The following is a 16776-nucleotide window of genomic DNA, read 5'->3' on the forward strand; positions in this document are numbered from 1 at the left end:
ATCTGTCTGCCCTTCCCTGATGCACTGGATTCCTTTATATGCAGTTGTTTGTCTGCTCTGGCCCATGGTTTGTCTTCTCCCCTCCTCTCTTTCTGACTAAAGCTTAGAGAATCTCTATCAATGGATTCTTCTCTAAGAATCCAATCTCTCTCTCTATCTAATCCAATCTCTATCAATGGATTCTTCTCTATCCATCCGATTTATGTGCATCTCCGCACCAATTGGCTTTCCCCCAGAAGACATGTCTCTCCAAGAAAGAGAGTCTTCATAATGTGTAAGTAGGGTAAAGTTTATATAAATCTGTTTTGGGACTTTGGATTGGATGTCCGGGCTGTTAGAAATGGGGGTTTCCTCCCATTCGTAACTAAGTCTTGAGCCCATGGGAATATTCCCCACGAGTTTATTAATTGGTGGCTCTTACCATTTAGCCCAGGAGTTCCCAAACTTTTTGACACGGAGACCAGTAAATCCATTCACGAGCTTTTGGAGGACCGGTAACATTCATTTGCATATTCATTAAGCAAATGACGAATATGCAAATAAGTTGTTTCTGGTCCTCCCAAAGCCTCCAGTGCCAGCTTTAGCAAAGCTTTTGATATGGTCACCCACAATATTCTTGCCAGCAAGTTAAGGGAACGTGGATTGGATAAATGGACTGTAAGATGGATAGAAAGCTGGCTAGACCAGCATTTTGCAAACTTTTTACTTTAGTTGGCACCCATTTTTTTCAGTACTGTTTTTGCAGCCCAAAAATATAAACACATATTAAAAAAAATGAAAAATGAATAAATGTTCACTGTTTCACCCAGCTGAATACTCTGCCCAGCCCAGGCCAGGGCTTGGAGGACCTGGTGCCACAAGGGCACTCTGGGAGGCAGGAGCAGGAGCAGATTGGGGGTAGGGTATCTGGCTAGGAGGGAGGGTGCATGGAGGGGACTTGGGTAGGTGTTGGACCTCCCTGGTCTGGCACCCTCTGGACCTGACTGGTTCCAGAAGAGGAATTTTTTTGGACCAGGAGAGATCATTTCAGGGCTCCTGGTTCGCCCTCCCCACTAGGCTTCTTTGCACCTCCCTCCCCTGCAACTGAGCTGAGCTGCCCACCCGTGCTGGTTCCCTGCACCTCCCCCAAAACCATCCCCACAATCCAAGGGAGTGCAGCACCAGTTCCTTGCAGCACCTCACAGCCCAGCTGAGCTGCCTTTTTGTTCCCTATGCCTTCCCACATCCACCTCAGCCCAGTTGAGCCCCACACTGGTTCCTTGCATGCCTCTCCCAGACCACAGCTGAGCCCCGTTTCCCTGCACCTCCCCCCAAACCAGCAAAACTGCTGAGCCTAGCTCTGATTTCCTGCCCCTCGAGTCTAGCCCCGGTTCCCAGCACCTCCCTCCTGCAGCCAAACTGAGCTCCGAGCTCTGCACCTCCCCACTCCCGCAGCCCAGCTCAGCCCAGCACCCTGTACCTCTTCACTCTCGCAGCCCAGCTGAGATCCGTTTCATAAGAACGGCCGTACTGGGTCAGACCAAAGGGCCATCTAGCCCAGTGGCCTGCCTGCCGACAGTGGCCAACACCAGGTGCTCCAGAGGGGGTGGACCGAAGACAATGATCAATCGATTTGTCTCGTGCCATCTGTCTCCAGCCTCTGACAAACAGAGGCCAGGGACACCATTCCTACCCCCTGGCTAAGAGCCTTTTATGGACCTAATCTCCATGAAATTATCTAGCTTCTCTTTAAACTCTGTTACAGTTCTAGCCTTCACAGCCTCCTCTGGCAAGGAGTTCCACAGGTTGACTACGCGCTGTGTGAAGAACTTTTGCTTATTAGTTTTAAACCTGCTACCCATTAATTTTATTTGGTGTCCTCTAGTCCTTATATTATGGGAACTAATGAATATACCTCTATCATATCCCCCCTCAGTCTCCTCTTTTCCAAACTGAAAAGTCCCAGTCGCTTTAGTCTCTCCTCATATGGGACCTGTTCCAAACCCCTGATCATTTTAGTTGCCCTTTTCTGAACCCTTTCCAAGGCCAAAATATCTTTTTTGAGCTGAGGAGGATCACATCTGTACACAGTACTCAAGATGTGGGCGTACCATAGTTTTATACAGGGGCAGTAAGATATTCTGGGTCTTATTTTCTATTCCCTGCACCTCCCCGCAAGCCACACAGACCTACTGAGCCCAGCGCTGATTCCCTGCCCCTCCCTCCCTCTGCTTGAGTCCAGCACCAGGTTCCCAGCACCCCCACCCCCGGCAGTCCAGCCCGGTGCCCCCGCCATCCTTTGCTCTCCCCTCGCTACACCTCTGCCACGAGCCCGGAACACCCAGCTGCATCCTCTGCTTGGGGGACCCTGTGCCGCACGGTCACTCCGGGAGCCCGGAACACCCCAGCATCCATGCGGAGGCCCACAGTTTGGGAAACACTGATCTAGCCAATCCAACTGTGCTTGTAACAGGAGTATTGTTTGGATAATCAAAGTTCTCCTTTTTTTTTTTTTTAATTAACCTGGCATTGGTTAATTTTTGTGTCCTGGTTTTACTTTAGGGCTGAGATTTCCCAAGTGATTTCTTCCCTGGTTTTCTTACCATTACTTGGGTGGTGGCAGCGGTTTTTATTCTCCAAAGTCTGATATTAAGATTTTGTGGGAAGTTTCTGTACCAAAGCCTGTAGAAATTTGGGTTTTGGGGTGCTTTTGCGGGCCCCCACTTCTGCATTCAGCGTGCCAGAGTGGGGAATCAGCCTTGACAGGGACTCACCATCCTGCCCAACAGCTGAGGCAGGAAGAATCCACACTAGTCAAACTTCCCTTAGGTCTTTGACCTTTACGTGGGGATCACATTCCTTGGAATGAGACCTCTGAGATGCACGCCCCAGTCGAGGTCAGAGGAACCCAATCCCCACACTGCCCAGGTTCCATGTCCCTAAAGCATGGAACTCAAAGTGACTGCCTCAAACTGTCCAATCTATAGGGTGGCTTTGGGTGAAGCCATGCATTACTATACTGAGGACCCAGTGGTCTGAAGTTACCTCCAATAATGCAGGAAGGAAATGGGAAAGGTAGTTGCCAAAAACTGGGGAGACTGGGTCCAGGGAATAGTCTGGTATGTCCTTTGTCGTACTCTCAAATTGACTTAGCCCCTTGTTTGAAGCAGGTCAAGTCTAATTGGGCAGAAGTTGAAAGTGGGTGGCTCCACCCTTGGGATTTTTGTGCAGCAGGTCCTGACAGTACACAGTCCTCAAGCATCCCATCAAAAGTCTGGCTTGGAGCCGGACTGAGATTTCTAGGGGGTCTTGAATCTGGCCTAATGACCTGGATGGACTCCTGTGCCTGTTATTTCTGTCCCTGCTCTGGTCGGAGTCCTGACAAGGAGGTGTACACCTTTTGCCCAATGGAGAGGTTATTTTTCTTCACTGTTTTAAACAAATGGGAGGACAACCCTTGACTGCCTCTCCAGAGCCAGAATATTGACCATGGACTCCTCTATCTCTGCCATGGGCTTGGATGCCTATTATGCAGACTATTCGACAAAGTAGGTCCCGATTGGCCCTGTGATCAATAGAAGGAGACCCTGAAAAGGAGGACCATGCCACCGTTTCATCCAGAGATGACGAGGAAACCATCGCAGGGACTGGGTACGCCTGGTCTTCAAATAGGTCTGCTTCCTGCACATTCGTAGGGCCCTGTGGTTGAGGAGGTTGTTGGGGGGCCTTCCCAGACATTGAGTTCCCTGAACTGTGGGGTTTCAATAGCATAGTTTTTGAAGTATGGAGTATTGCTACTGACTATGAGGCCATGGTGGGGGTACCTGTGACCTGGTGGCATGCCCCGGGAATCCAAAAAGGCCACTTTTCATGGCTTCATGAGGAAAACCCACAATAATGAGGGAGATGCTCTCCTTCCCTGGATTGGCACCAAGCTCCATACCGATCTGCCTCGCTGGAGCCCCTACTAGGGATGTTAAAAAAGTAGTGGACTGTCCGAACTGATAAGACTAATCTTGTCAACTACTCGCATTCCTGCCCCTTTGCTGCCTCCTTATTAGAGGCAACAAGTATGCAGGAGGGGGAGAAGCAGGAGCCAGTGCTGGAGTGACCTCTGATAGAGGCAGCAGCACATAAGAACATAACATAACATAAGAACATAAGAACGGCCGTACTGGGTCAGACCAAAGGTCCATCTAGCCCAGTATCCTGTCTACCGACAGTGGCCAGCACCAGGTGCCCCAGAGAGGGTGGACCAAAGACAATGATCAAGCGATTTGTCTCCTGCCATCCCTCTCCAGCCTCTGACAAACAGAGGCCAAGGACACCATTTTATCCCCTGGCTAATAGCCTTTTATGGACCTAACCTCCATGAATTTATCCAGCATCTCTTTAAACTCTATTATAGTCCTAGCCTTCACCGCCTCCTCTGGCAAGGAGTTCCACAGGTTGACAACACAGTGTGTGAAGAAGAACTTCCTTTTATTAGTTTTAAACCTGCTACCCATTAATTTCATTTGGTGTCCTCTAGTTCTTCTATTATGGGAACTAATAAATAACTTTTCTTTGTCAGCCCTCTCCACACCACTCATGATTTTATAGACCTCTATCATATCCCCCCTCAGTCTCCTCATGGGGTGGGGGATGCAGCACCATGTAGCTGGAGCTGGGGGGGAACCAGCTTTTAAGCCGGGTCCCTCAGCAACGGCTCCTGCTTCCCCCTCACACTTGCTGCCTCTCATACAGAGGCAGCTGGGGGAAGGGGAGGGGAGGGAAGAAACAGGTTGCAAGTAGTTGATAAGATTAACCAATAAGCCTACTCATGGTCCACTACTCATGGACATCCCTAACAGGGCCTCCAGCGAGACAGATTTGTGTGGCACCTGGTGCCAATCCCGGGAAGAAGAGCATCTTCCTCATTATTGCAGGCTTTCTTCATGAAGTGAATTGTATTGGCTATGCTGGAGATTTTGGTGTCCCAACTAAAACTGAGGTTCTGTGAGCTCAGTGAGGTCTCTGGCAGCCTCAATGGTATTGAGCATTGAAGGCTCAAGCAGGTCCACCACTTTGTGCTTAACTCAATGGTGCCTGGGTTAACGGAGTCAGTGGTACCACTTCCTTCTATTTCAAGGGTCTATGACTGGAAATCGACTTAGTGTCCCTAAGAGGGGAATGCCTCTTGTGCTTCTTGGGTGCTGGGGAGGTTGTATGGTGCCATGACTGAGTTTCTTGCTATAATGCCAGGGAATTACAATGCTGGGGTTCTTTGATGGAATCTTTTACCTGGACTGTGTCACATTGTGGTGAGGCAGAGTGGCTGCCCACTGACCCAGAGAGGGAAGAGTCCCTCCTTGAGCCCCACTGGGCAGTCTGGCCCCACCCAATCACCTAACCTGAAGTCAGGGGGTGGGTTTAGCAGTATAAAAGGCCAGCCCAGGAGCTCAGTCCGGCCCTTCCTACCAGAGGAACCAGATGCCTGTCCCGTGCTCCCCAAGCTGGGAGGCTGCTAAGAACCTACAGGAGGCTGAGGACTGGCTTGGGCCACTAGGAACCCAGATGGACTTTGACCTGGAGTAACTACAAATCCTGCCAGGTGGTCCAGCCCCCAGTATCCCAGAAGACCTCTCCAATGTCCATGTGGAGCCATGTATGCGCAGAAGGGGAGAATGAAGGAGCCCAGGGATAGCTGACCTTAGTCTGGCTGCACCAGAGCCTGTGAATCAGCATGTTGCGGTCAGGATCCCCGCTGAACCAGCAGCAGACTGATCTACTGCTGTAAGGGCCCTGGGCTGGGACACAGTGGAGTGGGTGGGCCTGCGTGCCCCCTACCACCCAATCTACGATTGGCAGTCTCCCCTCTCTGCTGTTCCGGGCCAATTGCCTGTGCTCGTTGGATCTCTGACAGAATAAGGAGACCCAACTGTTTGTTTGCCTCAATCTGAACTTTCCATGTGTGCTGACAGCCCCACCCTGAACCAGGGCCTGGGCGTACAAACTGCTGCTTAGTCTGGGCATAGGCCTGAGCCCCTAAATTGCCTCAATGTGTGCTCTACACCTGGGCCTAAAGACTGTTACCTGTTTGTCACCCCACCCTGAACCATGGCTTGAACTTATAGACTACTATTTGTTTCTTGCCTAGCCCTGATCCTGGGCCATACCCTATAGAGCATTATTGGCGCAGCCTGAGAATTGGCCCAAATCCCAAGATTAATGTTACCTGCCCTGAGCTTTGACTTTCAACTTGGTCTGACCACAGGCCCAAGAGCAAGGATTACAGGGATTCACTGGACTGAGGTGGAGTGGCTTCCCACTGACTCAGAGGGGAAAAAGCCCCTTCTTAAGCCCTGAAGGGCTACATGCATTGATGCCACAGTTCTACACACTGAAGAGCTCAGGCCCAGACTATCAGATGCTGCTGGTTTGAGCGCTGCCTCTATTAATTGCCTCAAGTCAAAATGTCTCTCTTTTTTTTTTTGTTCTTGGCTTGAATGATTTGTAAATTTTGTAATCATCAGCCTGATAAGCTTCTCCCAAACAGTGGAAACAGAAGTCATGAAGGTCACTGTTAGACATAGCTTACAGTACGAATCGCAAGCCTAAACCCTTGGGCTGTTGCTACACTTCAAAGGTGAAGGCATCCTATTGACTAATTGAATAGGTCGATACAAAATGCATCAACTATTCAATTAGTCAGTCAATATTTAACATCCTTAGCCCAACGTGGGCAATAGTAAAACTAACACCCTAATAACTAAATTTAACATAACTACTAACAACGAAGAAAACAGTAGAACAAGCAACAAACAAGAGTAAGCTGGCTACGGCACACTTACATAGCAAGTGAACAGTGTTTCAATACTGCCATGGATGATAAGAAGGAACTGAGGGAGAGGCAGGTTAGCCAGGTCATTTATAGGATGGCATACCAGCACCACTCGAGGGGACTCCCTGGCTGACCTGATGGATGTTGCTAGGGGAAAAAAAAAGTTTTTGATGTCCGTGCGTGCACACCTAAGCTGGAACCCACATGAACAAGCACTTGAAGTATTCTTCTAACTCACAAATGAAGCAATCTCCCAGAAAGATTCTTGGAAACTGTGCTGCTGGTGTAGTTCTTGAGGAATCACACAAGACCTGTAGATGGTCAGGATCATTAGAGATCTCAATGCATTTTTTGATAGAGAAGTAGTGTTAACACCAGTGTCTTGGAACAACTTTAAAAATGAAATTTGTTCACCTATCTGAATTCTTTTATTACTGTGTGACTAGATTTTGCCTTTTGGCATGGCCCTGATTAATAGGTGGCACATAAGCAGTCCTACTCCAGTAGCAGTGTTGGACGATACTACTTCTGACAACTCCCTCTCAGCATCCCCCTTGCTAGAGGCATGGGAGGAGCTGGGTATAGATATGATAGTCTATGCCACAAACAAAATTATGGTTCACCATGCTGGCCCAGCTGTGCTGGCCAGTAAGATGAGAGCAGAGGCAAGGTCTTCACTCTTTTCTTTCCAACCTGCAAATGTATGGCTATGTCTAGACTACACAGGTAAGTCGGAAAAAGATATGCAAATTGCAAACCGCAATTTGCGTATCTTTTTCTGCTTTTCTGTCAAAAGAAGCTCTCTCCAAATTTGGTGCAGCTACACGGCGCCAAATTTTGGAAAAACCTGCTCTTTCGATGCAGCTCTTCTTCCTTGTAAAACGAGGTTTACAGGGATGGCAAAAGAGCGCATCCACTTTTTCAAAAAATTTTCAGAAGAGCGGACGCATTCCTTGGACATGGCATTGCTTTTCCGGGATACCTCCGGTATCCTAGAAAAGTCCTACAGTCTAGATGTAGCCTATGAGGGGATTCTTATTTCCCTGCACAGGTACATATGCCTACTCAAAAGCTAGCTATTACCTTTATTCAAATTACCATATTCCTTTGCTTCTTACCTGGCATCAGCTATCTGAGGTACTTTGAGAGCCCCCATTTTCACCCCACAATGTACCTGTGAGTTAAAGCATTCAGGGAAATCAGAAAATAGACATTCTAATTTTAAAAGACGGTGAACTGTGACAAACTTAATGACTTATGAGAGGTTATACAGGAAACCTGTGACAGAACAGGGAATTGAGTCAATGTTTCTCAACTGCCAGGCTTGTCCCTTAACTACTGAACCAATCTCTCCTTGCCAGAGAACTGTATTTTGTGATATTTGAAGCAATTCCTATCTCAAAGGAGTTTGTGACCCTGGAAAAAATCACTTAATCTCACCGGGTCTGTTTTCCCTACTGCTCGCAGTTAAGTGTTTTGCAATTTTGTAGTGCCTTTTACTTAAAGCACTCAAAGTATTAGAACTTAATTCTGTAAAGCACTATGATGAGTATCGAAGGCACTATATTCATCAATAAATATATAGGGTTTTTTCCTCCAAGACATAAGTATTTAATGACCAACTTACATATTCCAGCTGTAATTAAATTAAAATGGCTTCAAGGAGAAGCTGTAATTAGTGTTTCTCACTCAGATAATTTTGTTTTCAATTTACAAATGGGAGTTTTTCTAAGCTCAGTCTGGGACTTGGAAGTCAAGCTATGTTTTCTGTTTTTTAAAGTCATTTTGACCCAAATGAGGAGTTTAATAAGTACTGTTAAAATGCAACTGAGGTGAGCACCATTTTAGAGTCTGAAACACTTTAAGCACCATGACATCAGCAGTGTTGGCAAAATCAATTAAAGGTACATTTAAATTGTTTATGCTCATTTCAATGTGTTACCTTTTGGATGGCTGTATCAGCTTGCTCTTCGGAGTAGAGATTCCTCCAACAGATGTTCGTACTTTAACAGATGAATTTTTGGTTCCAGAGGCGATACTATTGCTTCTGGTAGTGGATGAACTGCTACTAAAAGATCCTGGACTGAGAGATGAAGATGGTAGCTTTCGGATTCCACTTGCAGGAGTGCTGTAAGTGGAGGCTTTTAGTGGCTGCCTCAGTGTTAAAAGAGAACTTGTGCATGACCCTGCTTTCACTGGCTGTCTAACTGTTAAGGAGGACTGCCCAGCACTAGAGGAAAACCTGAGCTTATTGGGAGTCAAACCTAAATGTGAAATGGGAGGGGGGGGAGAAGGGGGGAATCAAGCAGGAGGAGAGAGAAAAAAATTAGTTAGTAATAGAGCACCAAGAATATTTTAGGATGCTGGGCCTTTTAAAAGCCTCAGCTACTGTCAGGGAAATTAAATTTAACAAAGAACAAAATATCATCATTTTGTCATTTCAGTTGTAAAATGATAAAGTAAACTGACTTGTCGATGGTTGCTGAATTCTGGAAAGACGGCTGCTGGGCACCTGCAGATCCGATTCCAGACTCCGACTGCTTCTTACTGATTCAAGAGAACGAAGGCTCGTCCTAGCCAGATTAGGCATACTGTGGCGCATTTCCTCTGAAATATGAATTTCAAATAGAATGTAGACTGTACAATAATCAACTTGCCATCACTATTTAGTCTATTCCTAGAAAACTGTACACAATCATTTTAATTCAAGATAACAGAGAAAACAAGCAATGTAACTGACTACAGAAATAGTTTCCATGAAACAGCTACCCTTTCCCTAAATAAATTCTAAGCTATTTTAATACATAATATTAATAAAGTTTATAGCCAGCATACCTTCATTATTTGTGAATTTTAGCTGGTCTTGCATTGGACTTTGCACAGCTCTCCTTGGGGGTCGAATTCGAGAGGTTGTCCTGCCATAATCTGTACCTGAAGAAGGGGACTGGCAACGGGGAGAGCTGAGAGGAGATGGCGAGTACCTGTGAGCACTATGATAGGATAGTGAACAATCATAATCATCCTCATCCTCCAGACTGTATGTATCAAACTCCTGGTCACTATAGGTGCCTCTCCTCAGAGAGTGAAGAGAAGCACTGGAACTGCGACGAGACACTGAAGCAGAACTTGAGGCACAGTCCTGGCGCAGACCTAGAAATGTGACGTGTGTTAGATTCTCAATAGTTTATTACAAACTATTTCCCTGTCAAATGATGGTAGGGATTAACAAGTGCTACTTTGACCACTAATTAATTTGGGTTTGCACATGGAACCATTTTTATGAAAATCAGTCACAACTTAGAATGTACTGCTCTAAGAGAAAAATAATATGATATAGATGAGACACATAATAGTATAGTTAACCAATAAGCAAAAGCTTATAAGGCTAATGCTATAAGACTACATGCATATCCCTTTCCCCCTCACTCTGCCAGTAAATTGTTTAGCAGGCTGGCCAGCAGCCTGGCTCAGTCCTGGCTTGCGACAAGTCCAGGACCTACCCCTTTTGCGGCTCTGCATTTAAAGTGTATTAGGAGGCAGGCAGGCAGCCTGGCTTAGTTCTGGCTCATGCTGGGTCCACGACCTACCCCCATTTCAGCTCGATATTTCAAGTATATTAAGAGCCGGGCAGGAAGGCAGTCCAGCTCAGTTTTGGCTTGCGCCAGGTCCGGGAGCTCAGACCCGCCTAGACAGAGACTGATGCCACTCCACGCTGTTACCTTTCTCTTAGAAGCATGTAGTTGTGATGGCAATTTTTATAATAAGCAGTTTAAGTACATATTTAACATGAAGTAAGAGACAACATATTCAACTGCATATTTAAATTAGTTTTCATATGTAATTTTGTACCTATCAGATTTTCCAATAGGTTCAAGGAAAGATTTGTATGCTCTTCATTACTAATCCTCATTTGCAACATTCTCTCCCCCCATTCACTGTAAGTATCTATAAAAGTCTTCTGAACTGAGAAATCTTTTCATATTTTTTGCAATAACATTTTAATTTGGAGCTCTAAGACAACTATGATAAACAGGCATTTGGGAAGGTTACTCACCAGGTGCAGTAACTAGAGTTCTTCACCTTCAGGTTCATCAGTGCCACTGCGCTCTTGATCAAAGATTTGTGATACTAGTGCCCTGTGGCCAGCTGCGTGTGTGGTGTGTGCAATCTGGAGCAGCTACTGAACACGCGCAGCAGGCTACCTCCTCGGTTCCTTCTCTGAGCCAGACGTGCTGGAGTCTGAAGCAGAGGGGAGGGAGGGTGGATGATGGAGCACCTACGGGGACAACCATCTCCAAGAACTTCAGTTACTGCACCTGGTGAGTAATCGTCCCTTCGAGGCGTATACCCATTGGTATGCCACCTTCAGGTGATTACAAAGCAGTAGCTGTAGATGTAGGAGGGAGCTTTGGCAGGTGAAAGTCTGTGACAGAGTATTATGTGGCCAAATCTTGTGTCTGCATCATAATGCTGCGTGAAGGTGTGTGTGGACATGCATGTGGCGGTCTTGCAGATGTGTTCTGTGGGTATACCATGAAGGAAAACAGCAGTAGTTGCCTTTAGCCCTTGTGGAGTGGGCCCTGACACAGGGTGGTGGCTGTCTCCCTGCTAAGGTGTACGCTAGGTGGATGCCGCTAGATAACCATTTTGACATTCTTTCTTTTGATATGGGTAATCCTTGTGACCTCTCCGCGGATTAAACAAACAGTCGTGGTGTTTTGTGAAAGTGATTTGTGTGCTGTAAGTAAAAAGCTAATGCTCTGCAGACATCCAAGGTATGGAGTGTTTCCTCTGTTGTCCTTATGCGGCTTTGGGAAGAAGATGGGTAAGTATATGGGAAGAAGATGGGTAAGTACACTTTTTAAAATGGGGCAAGACAGGCATATCACAGAGAGGAGAGGTTTTTAGTGGAATGGCAGTTAAGAAGGAACTGAGGAGGTGGCCGGCTGCGTATGTGCAGTAGCCACTCCAGATTGCACATGCCGGTGCTCTGCACGCACAGCTGGCCACAGGGTACTATCTCCAATCAAGAGCGCAGCGGCGCTGATGCACTGAAGGTGGAGCATCCAGGGGGACACTCCTTGAAGAAGAATATTAAGTTATTACACTCAGACCTAAAGGCCTGAAGGAATGTTTGTGATCATCTAGTCTGACCTCCTGCATATCACAGGCCACAGAAACTCCTGTAACAAACCCATAACCTCTGGCTGAGTTACTGAAGTACTCAAATCTTGACTTAAAGACTTCCAGGTACACAGAATCTGCCATGTACTGTAGTTCACACTAGCTGCAGAGGAGAGCCAATCCCTCTTTGAGGATCTTTGCCAATCTGATCTGGAGGAAAATTGCTTCCTGACTGCAACCAGTTACATGCTGAGCATATAGGTGAGCCTCATCATCCAGACACCTAGTAAAGAATTCATGATAGTAACTCAGAACTCTTTGTCATCTAGTGTCCCATCCCTGGCCACTGGAAATACTTGTTTCCAGCCGCTGCTGATGGGCCACATGCTATTGTAAGCAGTCTCTTCATACCATCCTTTCCATAAATGTTTCAAACCCAGTCTTGAAAACAGTTAGTTTTTGGCACCCATTGTGTCTCTGGGGATACTGTTTCAGAACTTCAACTCCTCCGACACTTAGAAACCTTCCTCTAACTCTGGGATGGGCCACTCTAACTTCCTCTAACATTTGGTGAGGGGCCACTCCAAGATTTTGAAAAGTGGTCAAGGGCCACACTTTTTGTGAAGGAGGTGTGGGGTCTAGGATGGAAGTTGGGTGCAGAAGGGCACACAGGATAAGGGACTGGAGCTCAGGAGACAGTGTGAGATCTAAGAGGGCTTTTGAGTGAAGGAGGGGGTTGTGACCTGGGGCAGGGGATTGGGGTGCAGGGTCTGAGAGGGGGTATATGGGTGCAGGAGAGGACTCTGGCCTGGAGGAAGGGTGTAGGAAAGGGTATACGGTCTGGGAGTGAATTTTGACTTGGAATAGGAGGATGCAGAGGGTTTGGATGGTGACCTTGGGGGAGGGAGTTAGGCTGTGGGAGGGGCAGGGGTGCCCGAGGCAGGGTTTGGCTGGGAGGTGCTTACCTAAACATCTCCTGGTCAGCAACCCTGCAGCACCCAAATGCGGATGGGGCTCTGCCTGCTATGGCCCCAGATTGCATAAAACAGCAGGCAGCTCCTTCCATATGGCTCTCAACTCTGGGTGTGAGGAAAGGCTCAGCTCCTATTGACTGGTTGTTTTGGGCCAATAGGAACTAAGAGATTGGCTGGGATCAGTTCCTACTGGTCAATTGGTTCCGGCCAATAGGAGCTGAGAATTGAGCTGGGGATGGAGAGATCACATGAAGCCTCCCCCTCTGTCCAGAGCAGGTAGCCACATGGCTGCTGCGTGACTGAGGGTCCTGGCAGGCTGGTTGTGGGCCAGATGCAGCTCACAAGAAGTATCTTGCCTACTCTGCTCTAATTCATACATAAACAAATGGTCATAAACTGGCTAGGTACCAATTAGGGATGTTAAAATGTGTTTGTTTAGGTAAATGTGTATCAGAGGCAGCAGTGTTGGGGGGGGGGGGGGGAGGAAAGGCAGCTCTGCAGGAGACAGTATGCGTGGGGAGTCTGCCTTTTCCCCCTGCCCATGCTGCTGCCTCTGATTCAGAGGCAGAAGTGCGGGGTAGGGGACTGCATGTAACCATGCACGTTAATCGATGAGCTCAGGCTCATAGGGTTAACCGTGTACACATTCACACTCTTTGTGCCAACAGTGATTCCTAAGTAACTTCTTCCCTGATGCTTATCCCTCTGATGTTTTTACAGAGGGTACGTCTACACTTGCTCCCTAGTTCGAACTAGGGATGCAAATGTAGGCAACCGAAATTGCTAATGAAGCGGGGATTTAAATATTTAAAATTTTTTGAGGAGTAATGTTAGTTCGAACCAAGGCGTTTGGTTTGAACCAACACATCCTGGCATGCACTTTCACTTTTGAATCAGCTGTTGAGTGGAGTAACATGCCAGCGAGATCATGCTAATGAAGCACAGGATATTTAAATCCCCACTTCATTAGCAATTTCAATCGCCTACATTTGCATCCCTAGTCTGAACTAGGGAGGAAGTGTAGACGTACCCAGAGAGCAATCATCTACCCATAGCATTTGTTTAGTTAGGCTAAACAAGCCAAAGTCCTTAAGTCTCCTCTCTTAAGTTGGTTCTCTCTAGGCTGATCATCCTTTAGAACTTCTCAGCACTGGTTCCAGTTTGAATTCATCTCTCAAACATGTTGCACAGAGCATTTCCAATGAGGTCTTAGTGCCCTGTATAATGGGAATAATTTAATCTCTACTGGATATACCATATATGATACATCAGGTTTGTGACAGATTTTGATGCCTTTAATCCCACTGTGGAGCACCTTCCTTCACAAGCATAGAGTTGGAGTATTGTGTCCAGTTCTAGGCACCGCATTCCAAGAAAGATGTGGAGAAATTGGAGAGGATCCAGAGAAGAGCAACGAGAATGATTAAAGGTCTAGAGAACATGACCTATGAGGGAAGGCTGAACGAATTGGGTTTGTTTAGTTTAGAAAAGAGAAGATTGAGGGGGGACATGATAGCAGTTTTCAGCTATCTAAAAGGGTGTCATAAGGAGGAGGAAGAAAACTTGTTCATCTTGGCCTCTGGGGATAGAACAAGAAGCAATGGGCTTAAACTGCAGCAAGGGAGGTTTAGGTTGGACATTAGGAAAAAGTTCCTAACTGTCAGGGTGGTCAAACACTGGAATAAATTGCCCAGGGAGGTTGTGGAATCTCCATCTCTGGTGATATATAAAGAGTAGGTTAGATAAATGTCTATCAGGGATGGTCTAGACAGTATTTGGTCCTGCCATGAGGGTAGGGGACTGGACTGGCAGATGATACCAAACTGTTTAGGATAGTCAAGACAGAAGCAGACTGTGAGGGACTCCAAGAAGATCTCACCAAACTGAGTGATTGGGCAACAAAATGGCAAATGAAATTTAATGTGGATAAGTGTAAAGTAATGTACATCGGGAAAAATAACCCCAACTATACGTACAGTATGAAGGGGGCTAATTTGGCTACGACAAATCAGGAAAGAGATCTTGGAGTTATCGTGGACAGTTCTCTGAAAACTTCCACACAGAGTGCAGCAGCGGTTAAAAAGGCAAATAGGATGCTAGGAATTATTAGGAAAGGGACAGAAAATAAGACCCAGAATATCTTACTGCCCCTGTATAAAACTATGGTACGCCCACATCTTGAATACTGTGTACAGATGTGGTCTCCTCACCTCAAAAAAGATGTTTTGGCCTTGGAAAGGGTTCAGAAAAGGGCAACTAAAATGATTAGGGGTTTGGAACGGGTCCCATATGAGGAGAGGCTAAAGAGACTGGGAGTTTTCAGTTTAGACAAGAGGAGACTGAGGGGGGATATGATAGAGGTCTATAAAATCATGAGTGATGTGGAGAGGGCTGATAAAGAAAAGTTATTTATTAGTTCCCATAATAGAAGAACTAGAGGACACCAAATGAAATTAATGGGTAGCAGGTTTAAAACTAATAAAAGGAAGTTCTTCTTCACACAGCGTGTTGTCAACCTGTGGAACTCCTTGCCAGAGGAGGCTGTGAAGGCTAGGACTATAATAGAGTTTAAAGAGAAGCTGGATAAATTCATGGAGGTTAGGTCCATAAAAGGCTATTAGCCAGGGGATAAAATGGTGTCCTTGGCCTCTGTTTCAGAGGCTGGAGAGGGATGGCAGGAGATAAATCGCTTGATCATTGTCTTCGGTCCACCCTCTCTGGGGCACCTGGTGCTGGCCACTGTCGGTAGACAGGATACTGGGCTAGATGGACCTTTGGTCTGACCCAGTATGGCCGTTCTTATGTTCTTATGACTTGATGACCTCTCAAGGTCCCTTCCAGTCCTAGTATTCTATGATTCTATGAATCAAATACTAATCAATGCAAAGGGATCATATTCTGACCCCTGATTTGTGCTTTTTGATCTCCTGTTCCAATTATTATTTGTTGTTAGTAGTTTTAGCTTTTTAAAACAACAATACAAAGGAAGTAAATATTTTCCAGAAGGTTTACATAAGAACCTAAACATCACCTTGCAGCAATCTGATTTACAGAAAGTGAAAAACTGAATTATTAGATAGCCCAAATGCTACACATTACTTTGCTCCTCCTCTGCAACTCTATTCAAGGGAATGAATAGAATTCTCTCCTAATGAAGTCAATGGAAAAATTGCTATTGACTCCTAAGGAAATCTTTCTATTGACTTCCATGTGAGTTGGTTCAGGTCCTCAAAATCCAAACAAGAGGCAATGGGTATATTTGCCCTCTGCAACATGTGTAGTGGATTGAGCATAAGGCCAGAGCTAGAAATCTGAGTTTTAATTGCAGTCTTTCAATTTGGCACTCTGCTTTTTGACTCAGGCTCTGGTCTACACATGAAATGTTATTGCATGAAAGGTGCAAGCAAATTTTAAAACATGGCTCTCTAGAAAAATGCTAATATGGTTTTAAACCTCAGTGCAGAGATACCCTGTGCCCAAATAAAATTAAGATTTTATGTTTAAATGTCATGAATTGAAAATGTTCTCATTTCCCAGGTTCAGATGGACATCTTAAAGCTGCAGAATTTAAATGCAACATATAAAAGAAAATGTAGTAAATGTATGTCTGGATAGTTGAAATCTATCTGCATTTCCCTACAATGCCAATTGCAAGACTAACATAGAAAGGAAAATGCTGTCACATACTTTCTTCCTGTAGGCGTGCCATAACCTGGACATCAGTCAAGTCCTGCAGCTTGTATCCCATAGAGATGGAGTCATCAGATGTACTAAGCTCACTGTCTACAGAGGACTGAGAACTCAGTGCAGAATGCATGCTCAAGTAACCTTCAAGAAAAAAGAAAAGGAGACAAACAGAACATAAAATGCTTTAGA

General features: G+C 45.9%; 1 protein-coding gene across 4 annotated transcripts in view; it reads right to left on the bottom strand.

Moving 5' to 3' along the window:
- LOC102447375 (SLAIN motif-containing protein-like) overlaps nt 1–16776 on the bottom strand; it is a 70322-nt gene that overhangs the window by 9041 nt on the left and 44505 nt on the right. For all 4 annotated transcript variants that reach the window (XM_075941207.1, XM_075941208.1, XM_075941206.1 and 1 more), the window contains 4 exons: nt 16588–16728; nt 9638–9952; nt 9272–9409; nt 8745–9066 (listed from right to left, as the gene is read on the bottom strand). In XM_075941207.1, the coding sequence (XP_075797322.1) occupies nt 8745–9066; nt 9272–9409; nt 9638–9952; nt 16588–16728 (916 nt within the window). The remainder of the gene's footprint in view (nt 1–8744; nt 9067–9271; nt 9410–9637; nt 9953–16587; nt 16729–16776) is intronic.

The sequence above is a fragment of the Pelodiscus sinensis genome, chromosome 13 (genome assembly GCF_049634645.1).
Source record: "Pelodiscus sinensis isolate JC-2024 chromosome 13, ASM4963464v1, whole genome shotgun sequence".
NCBI classification, from domain to species: domain Eukaryota; kingdom Metazoa; phylum Chordata; order Testudines; family Trionychidae; genus Pelodiscus; species Pelodiscus sinensis.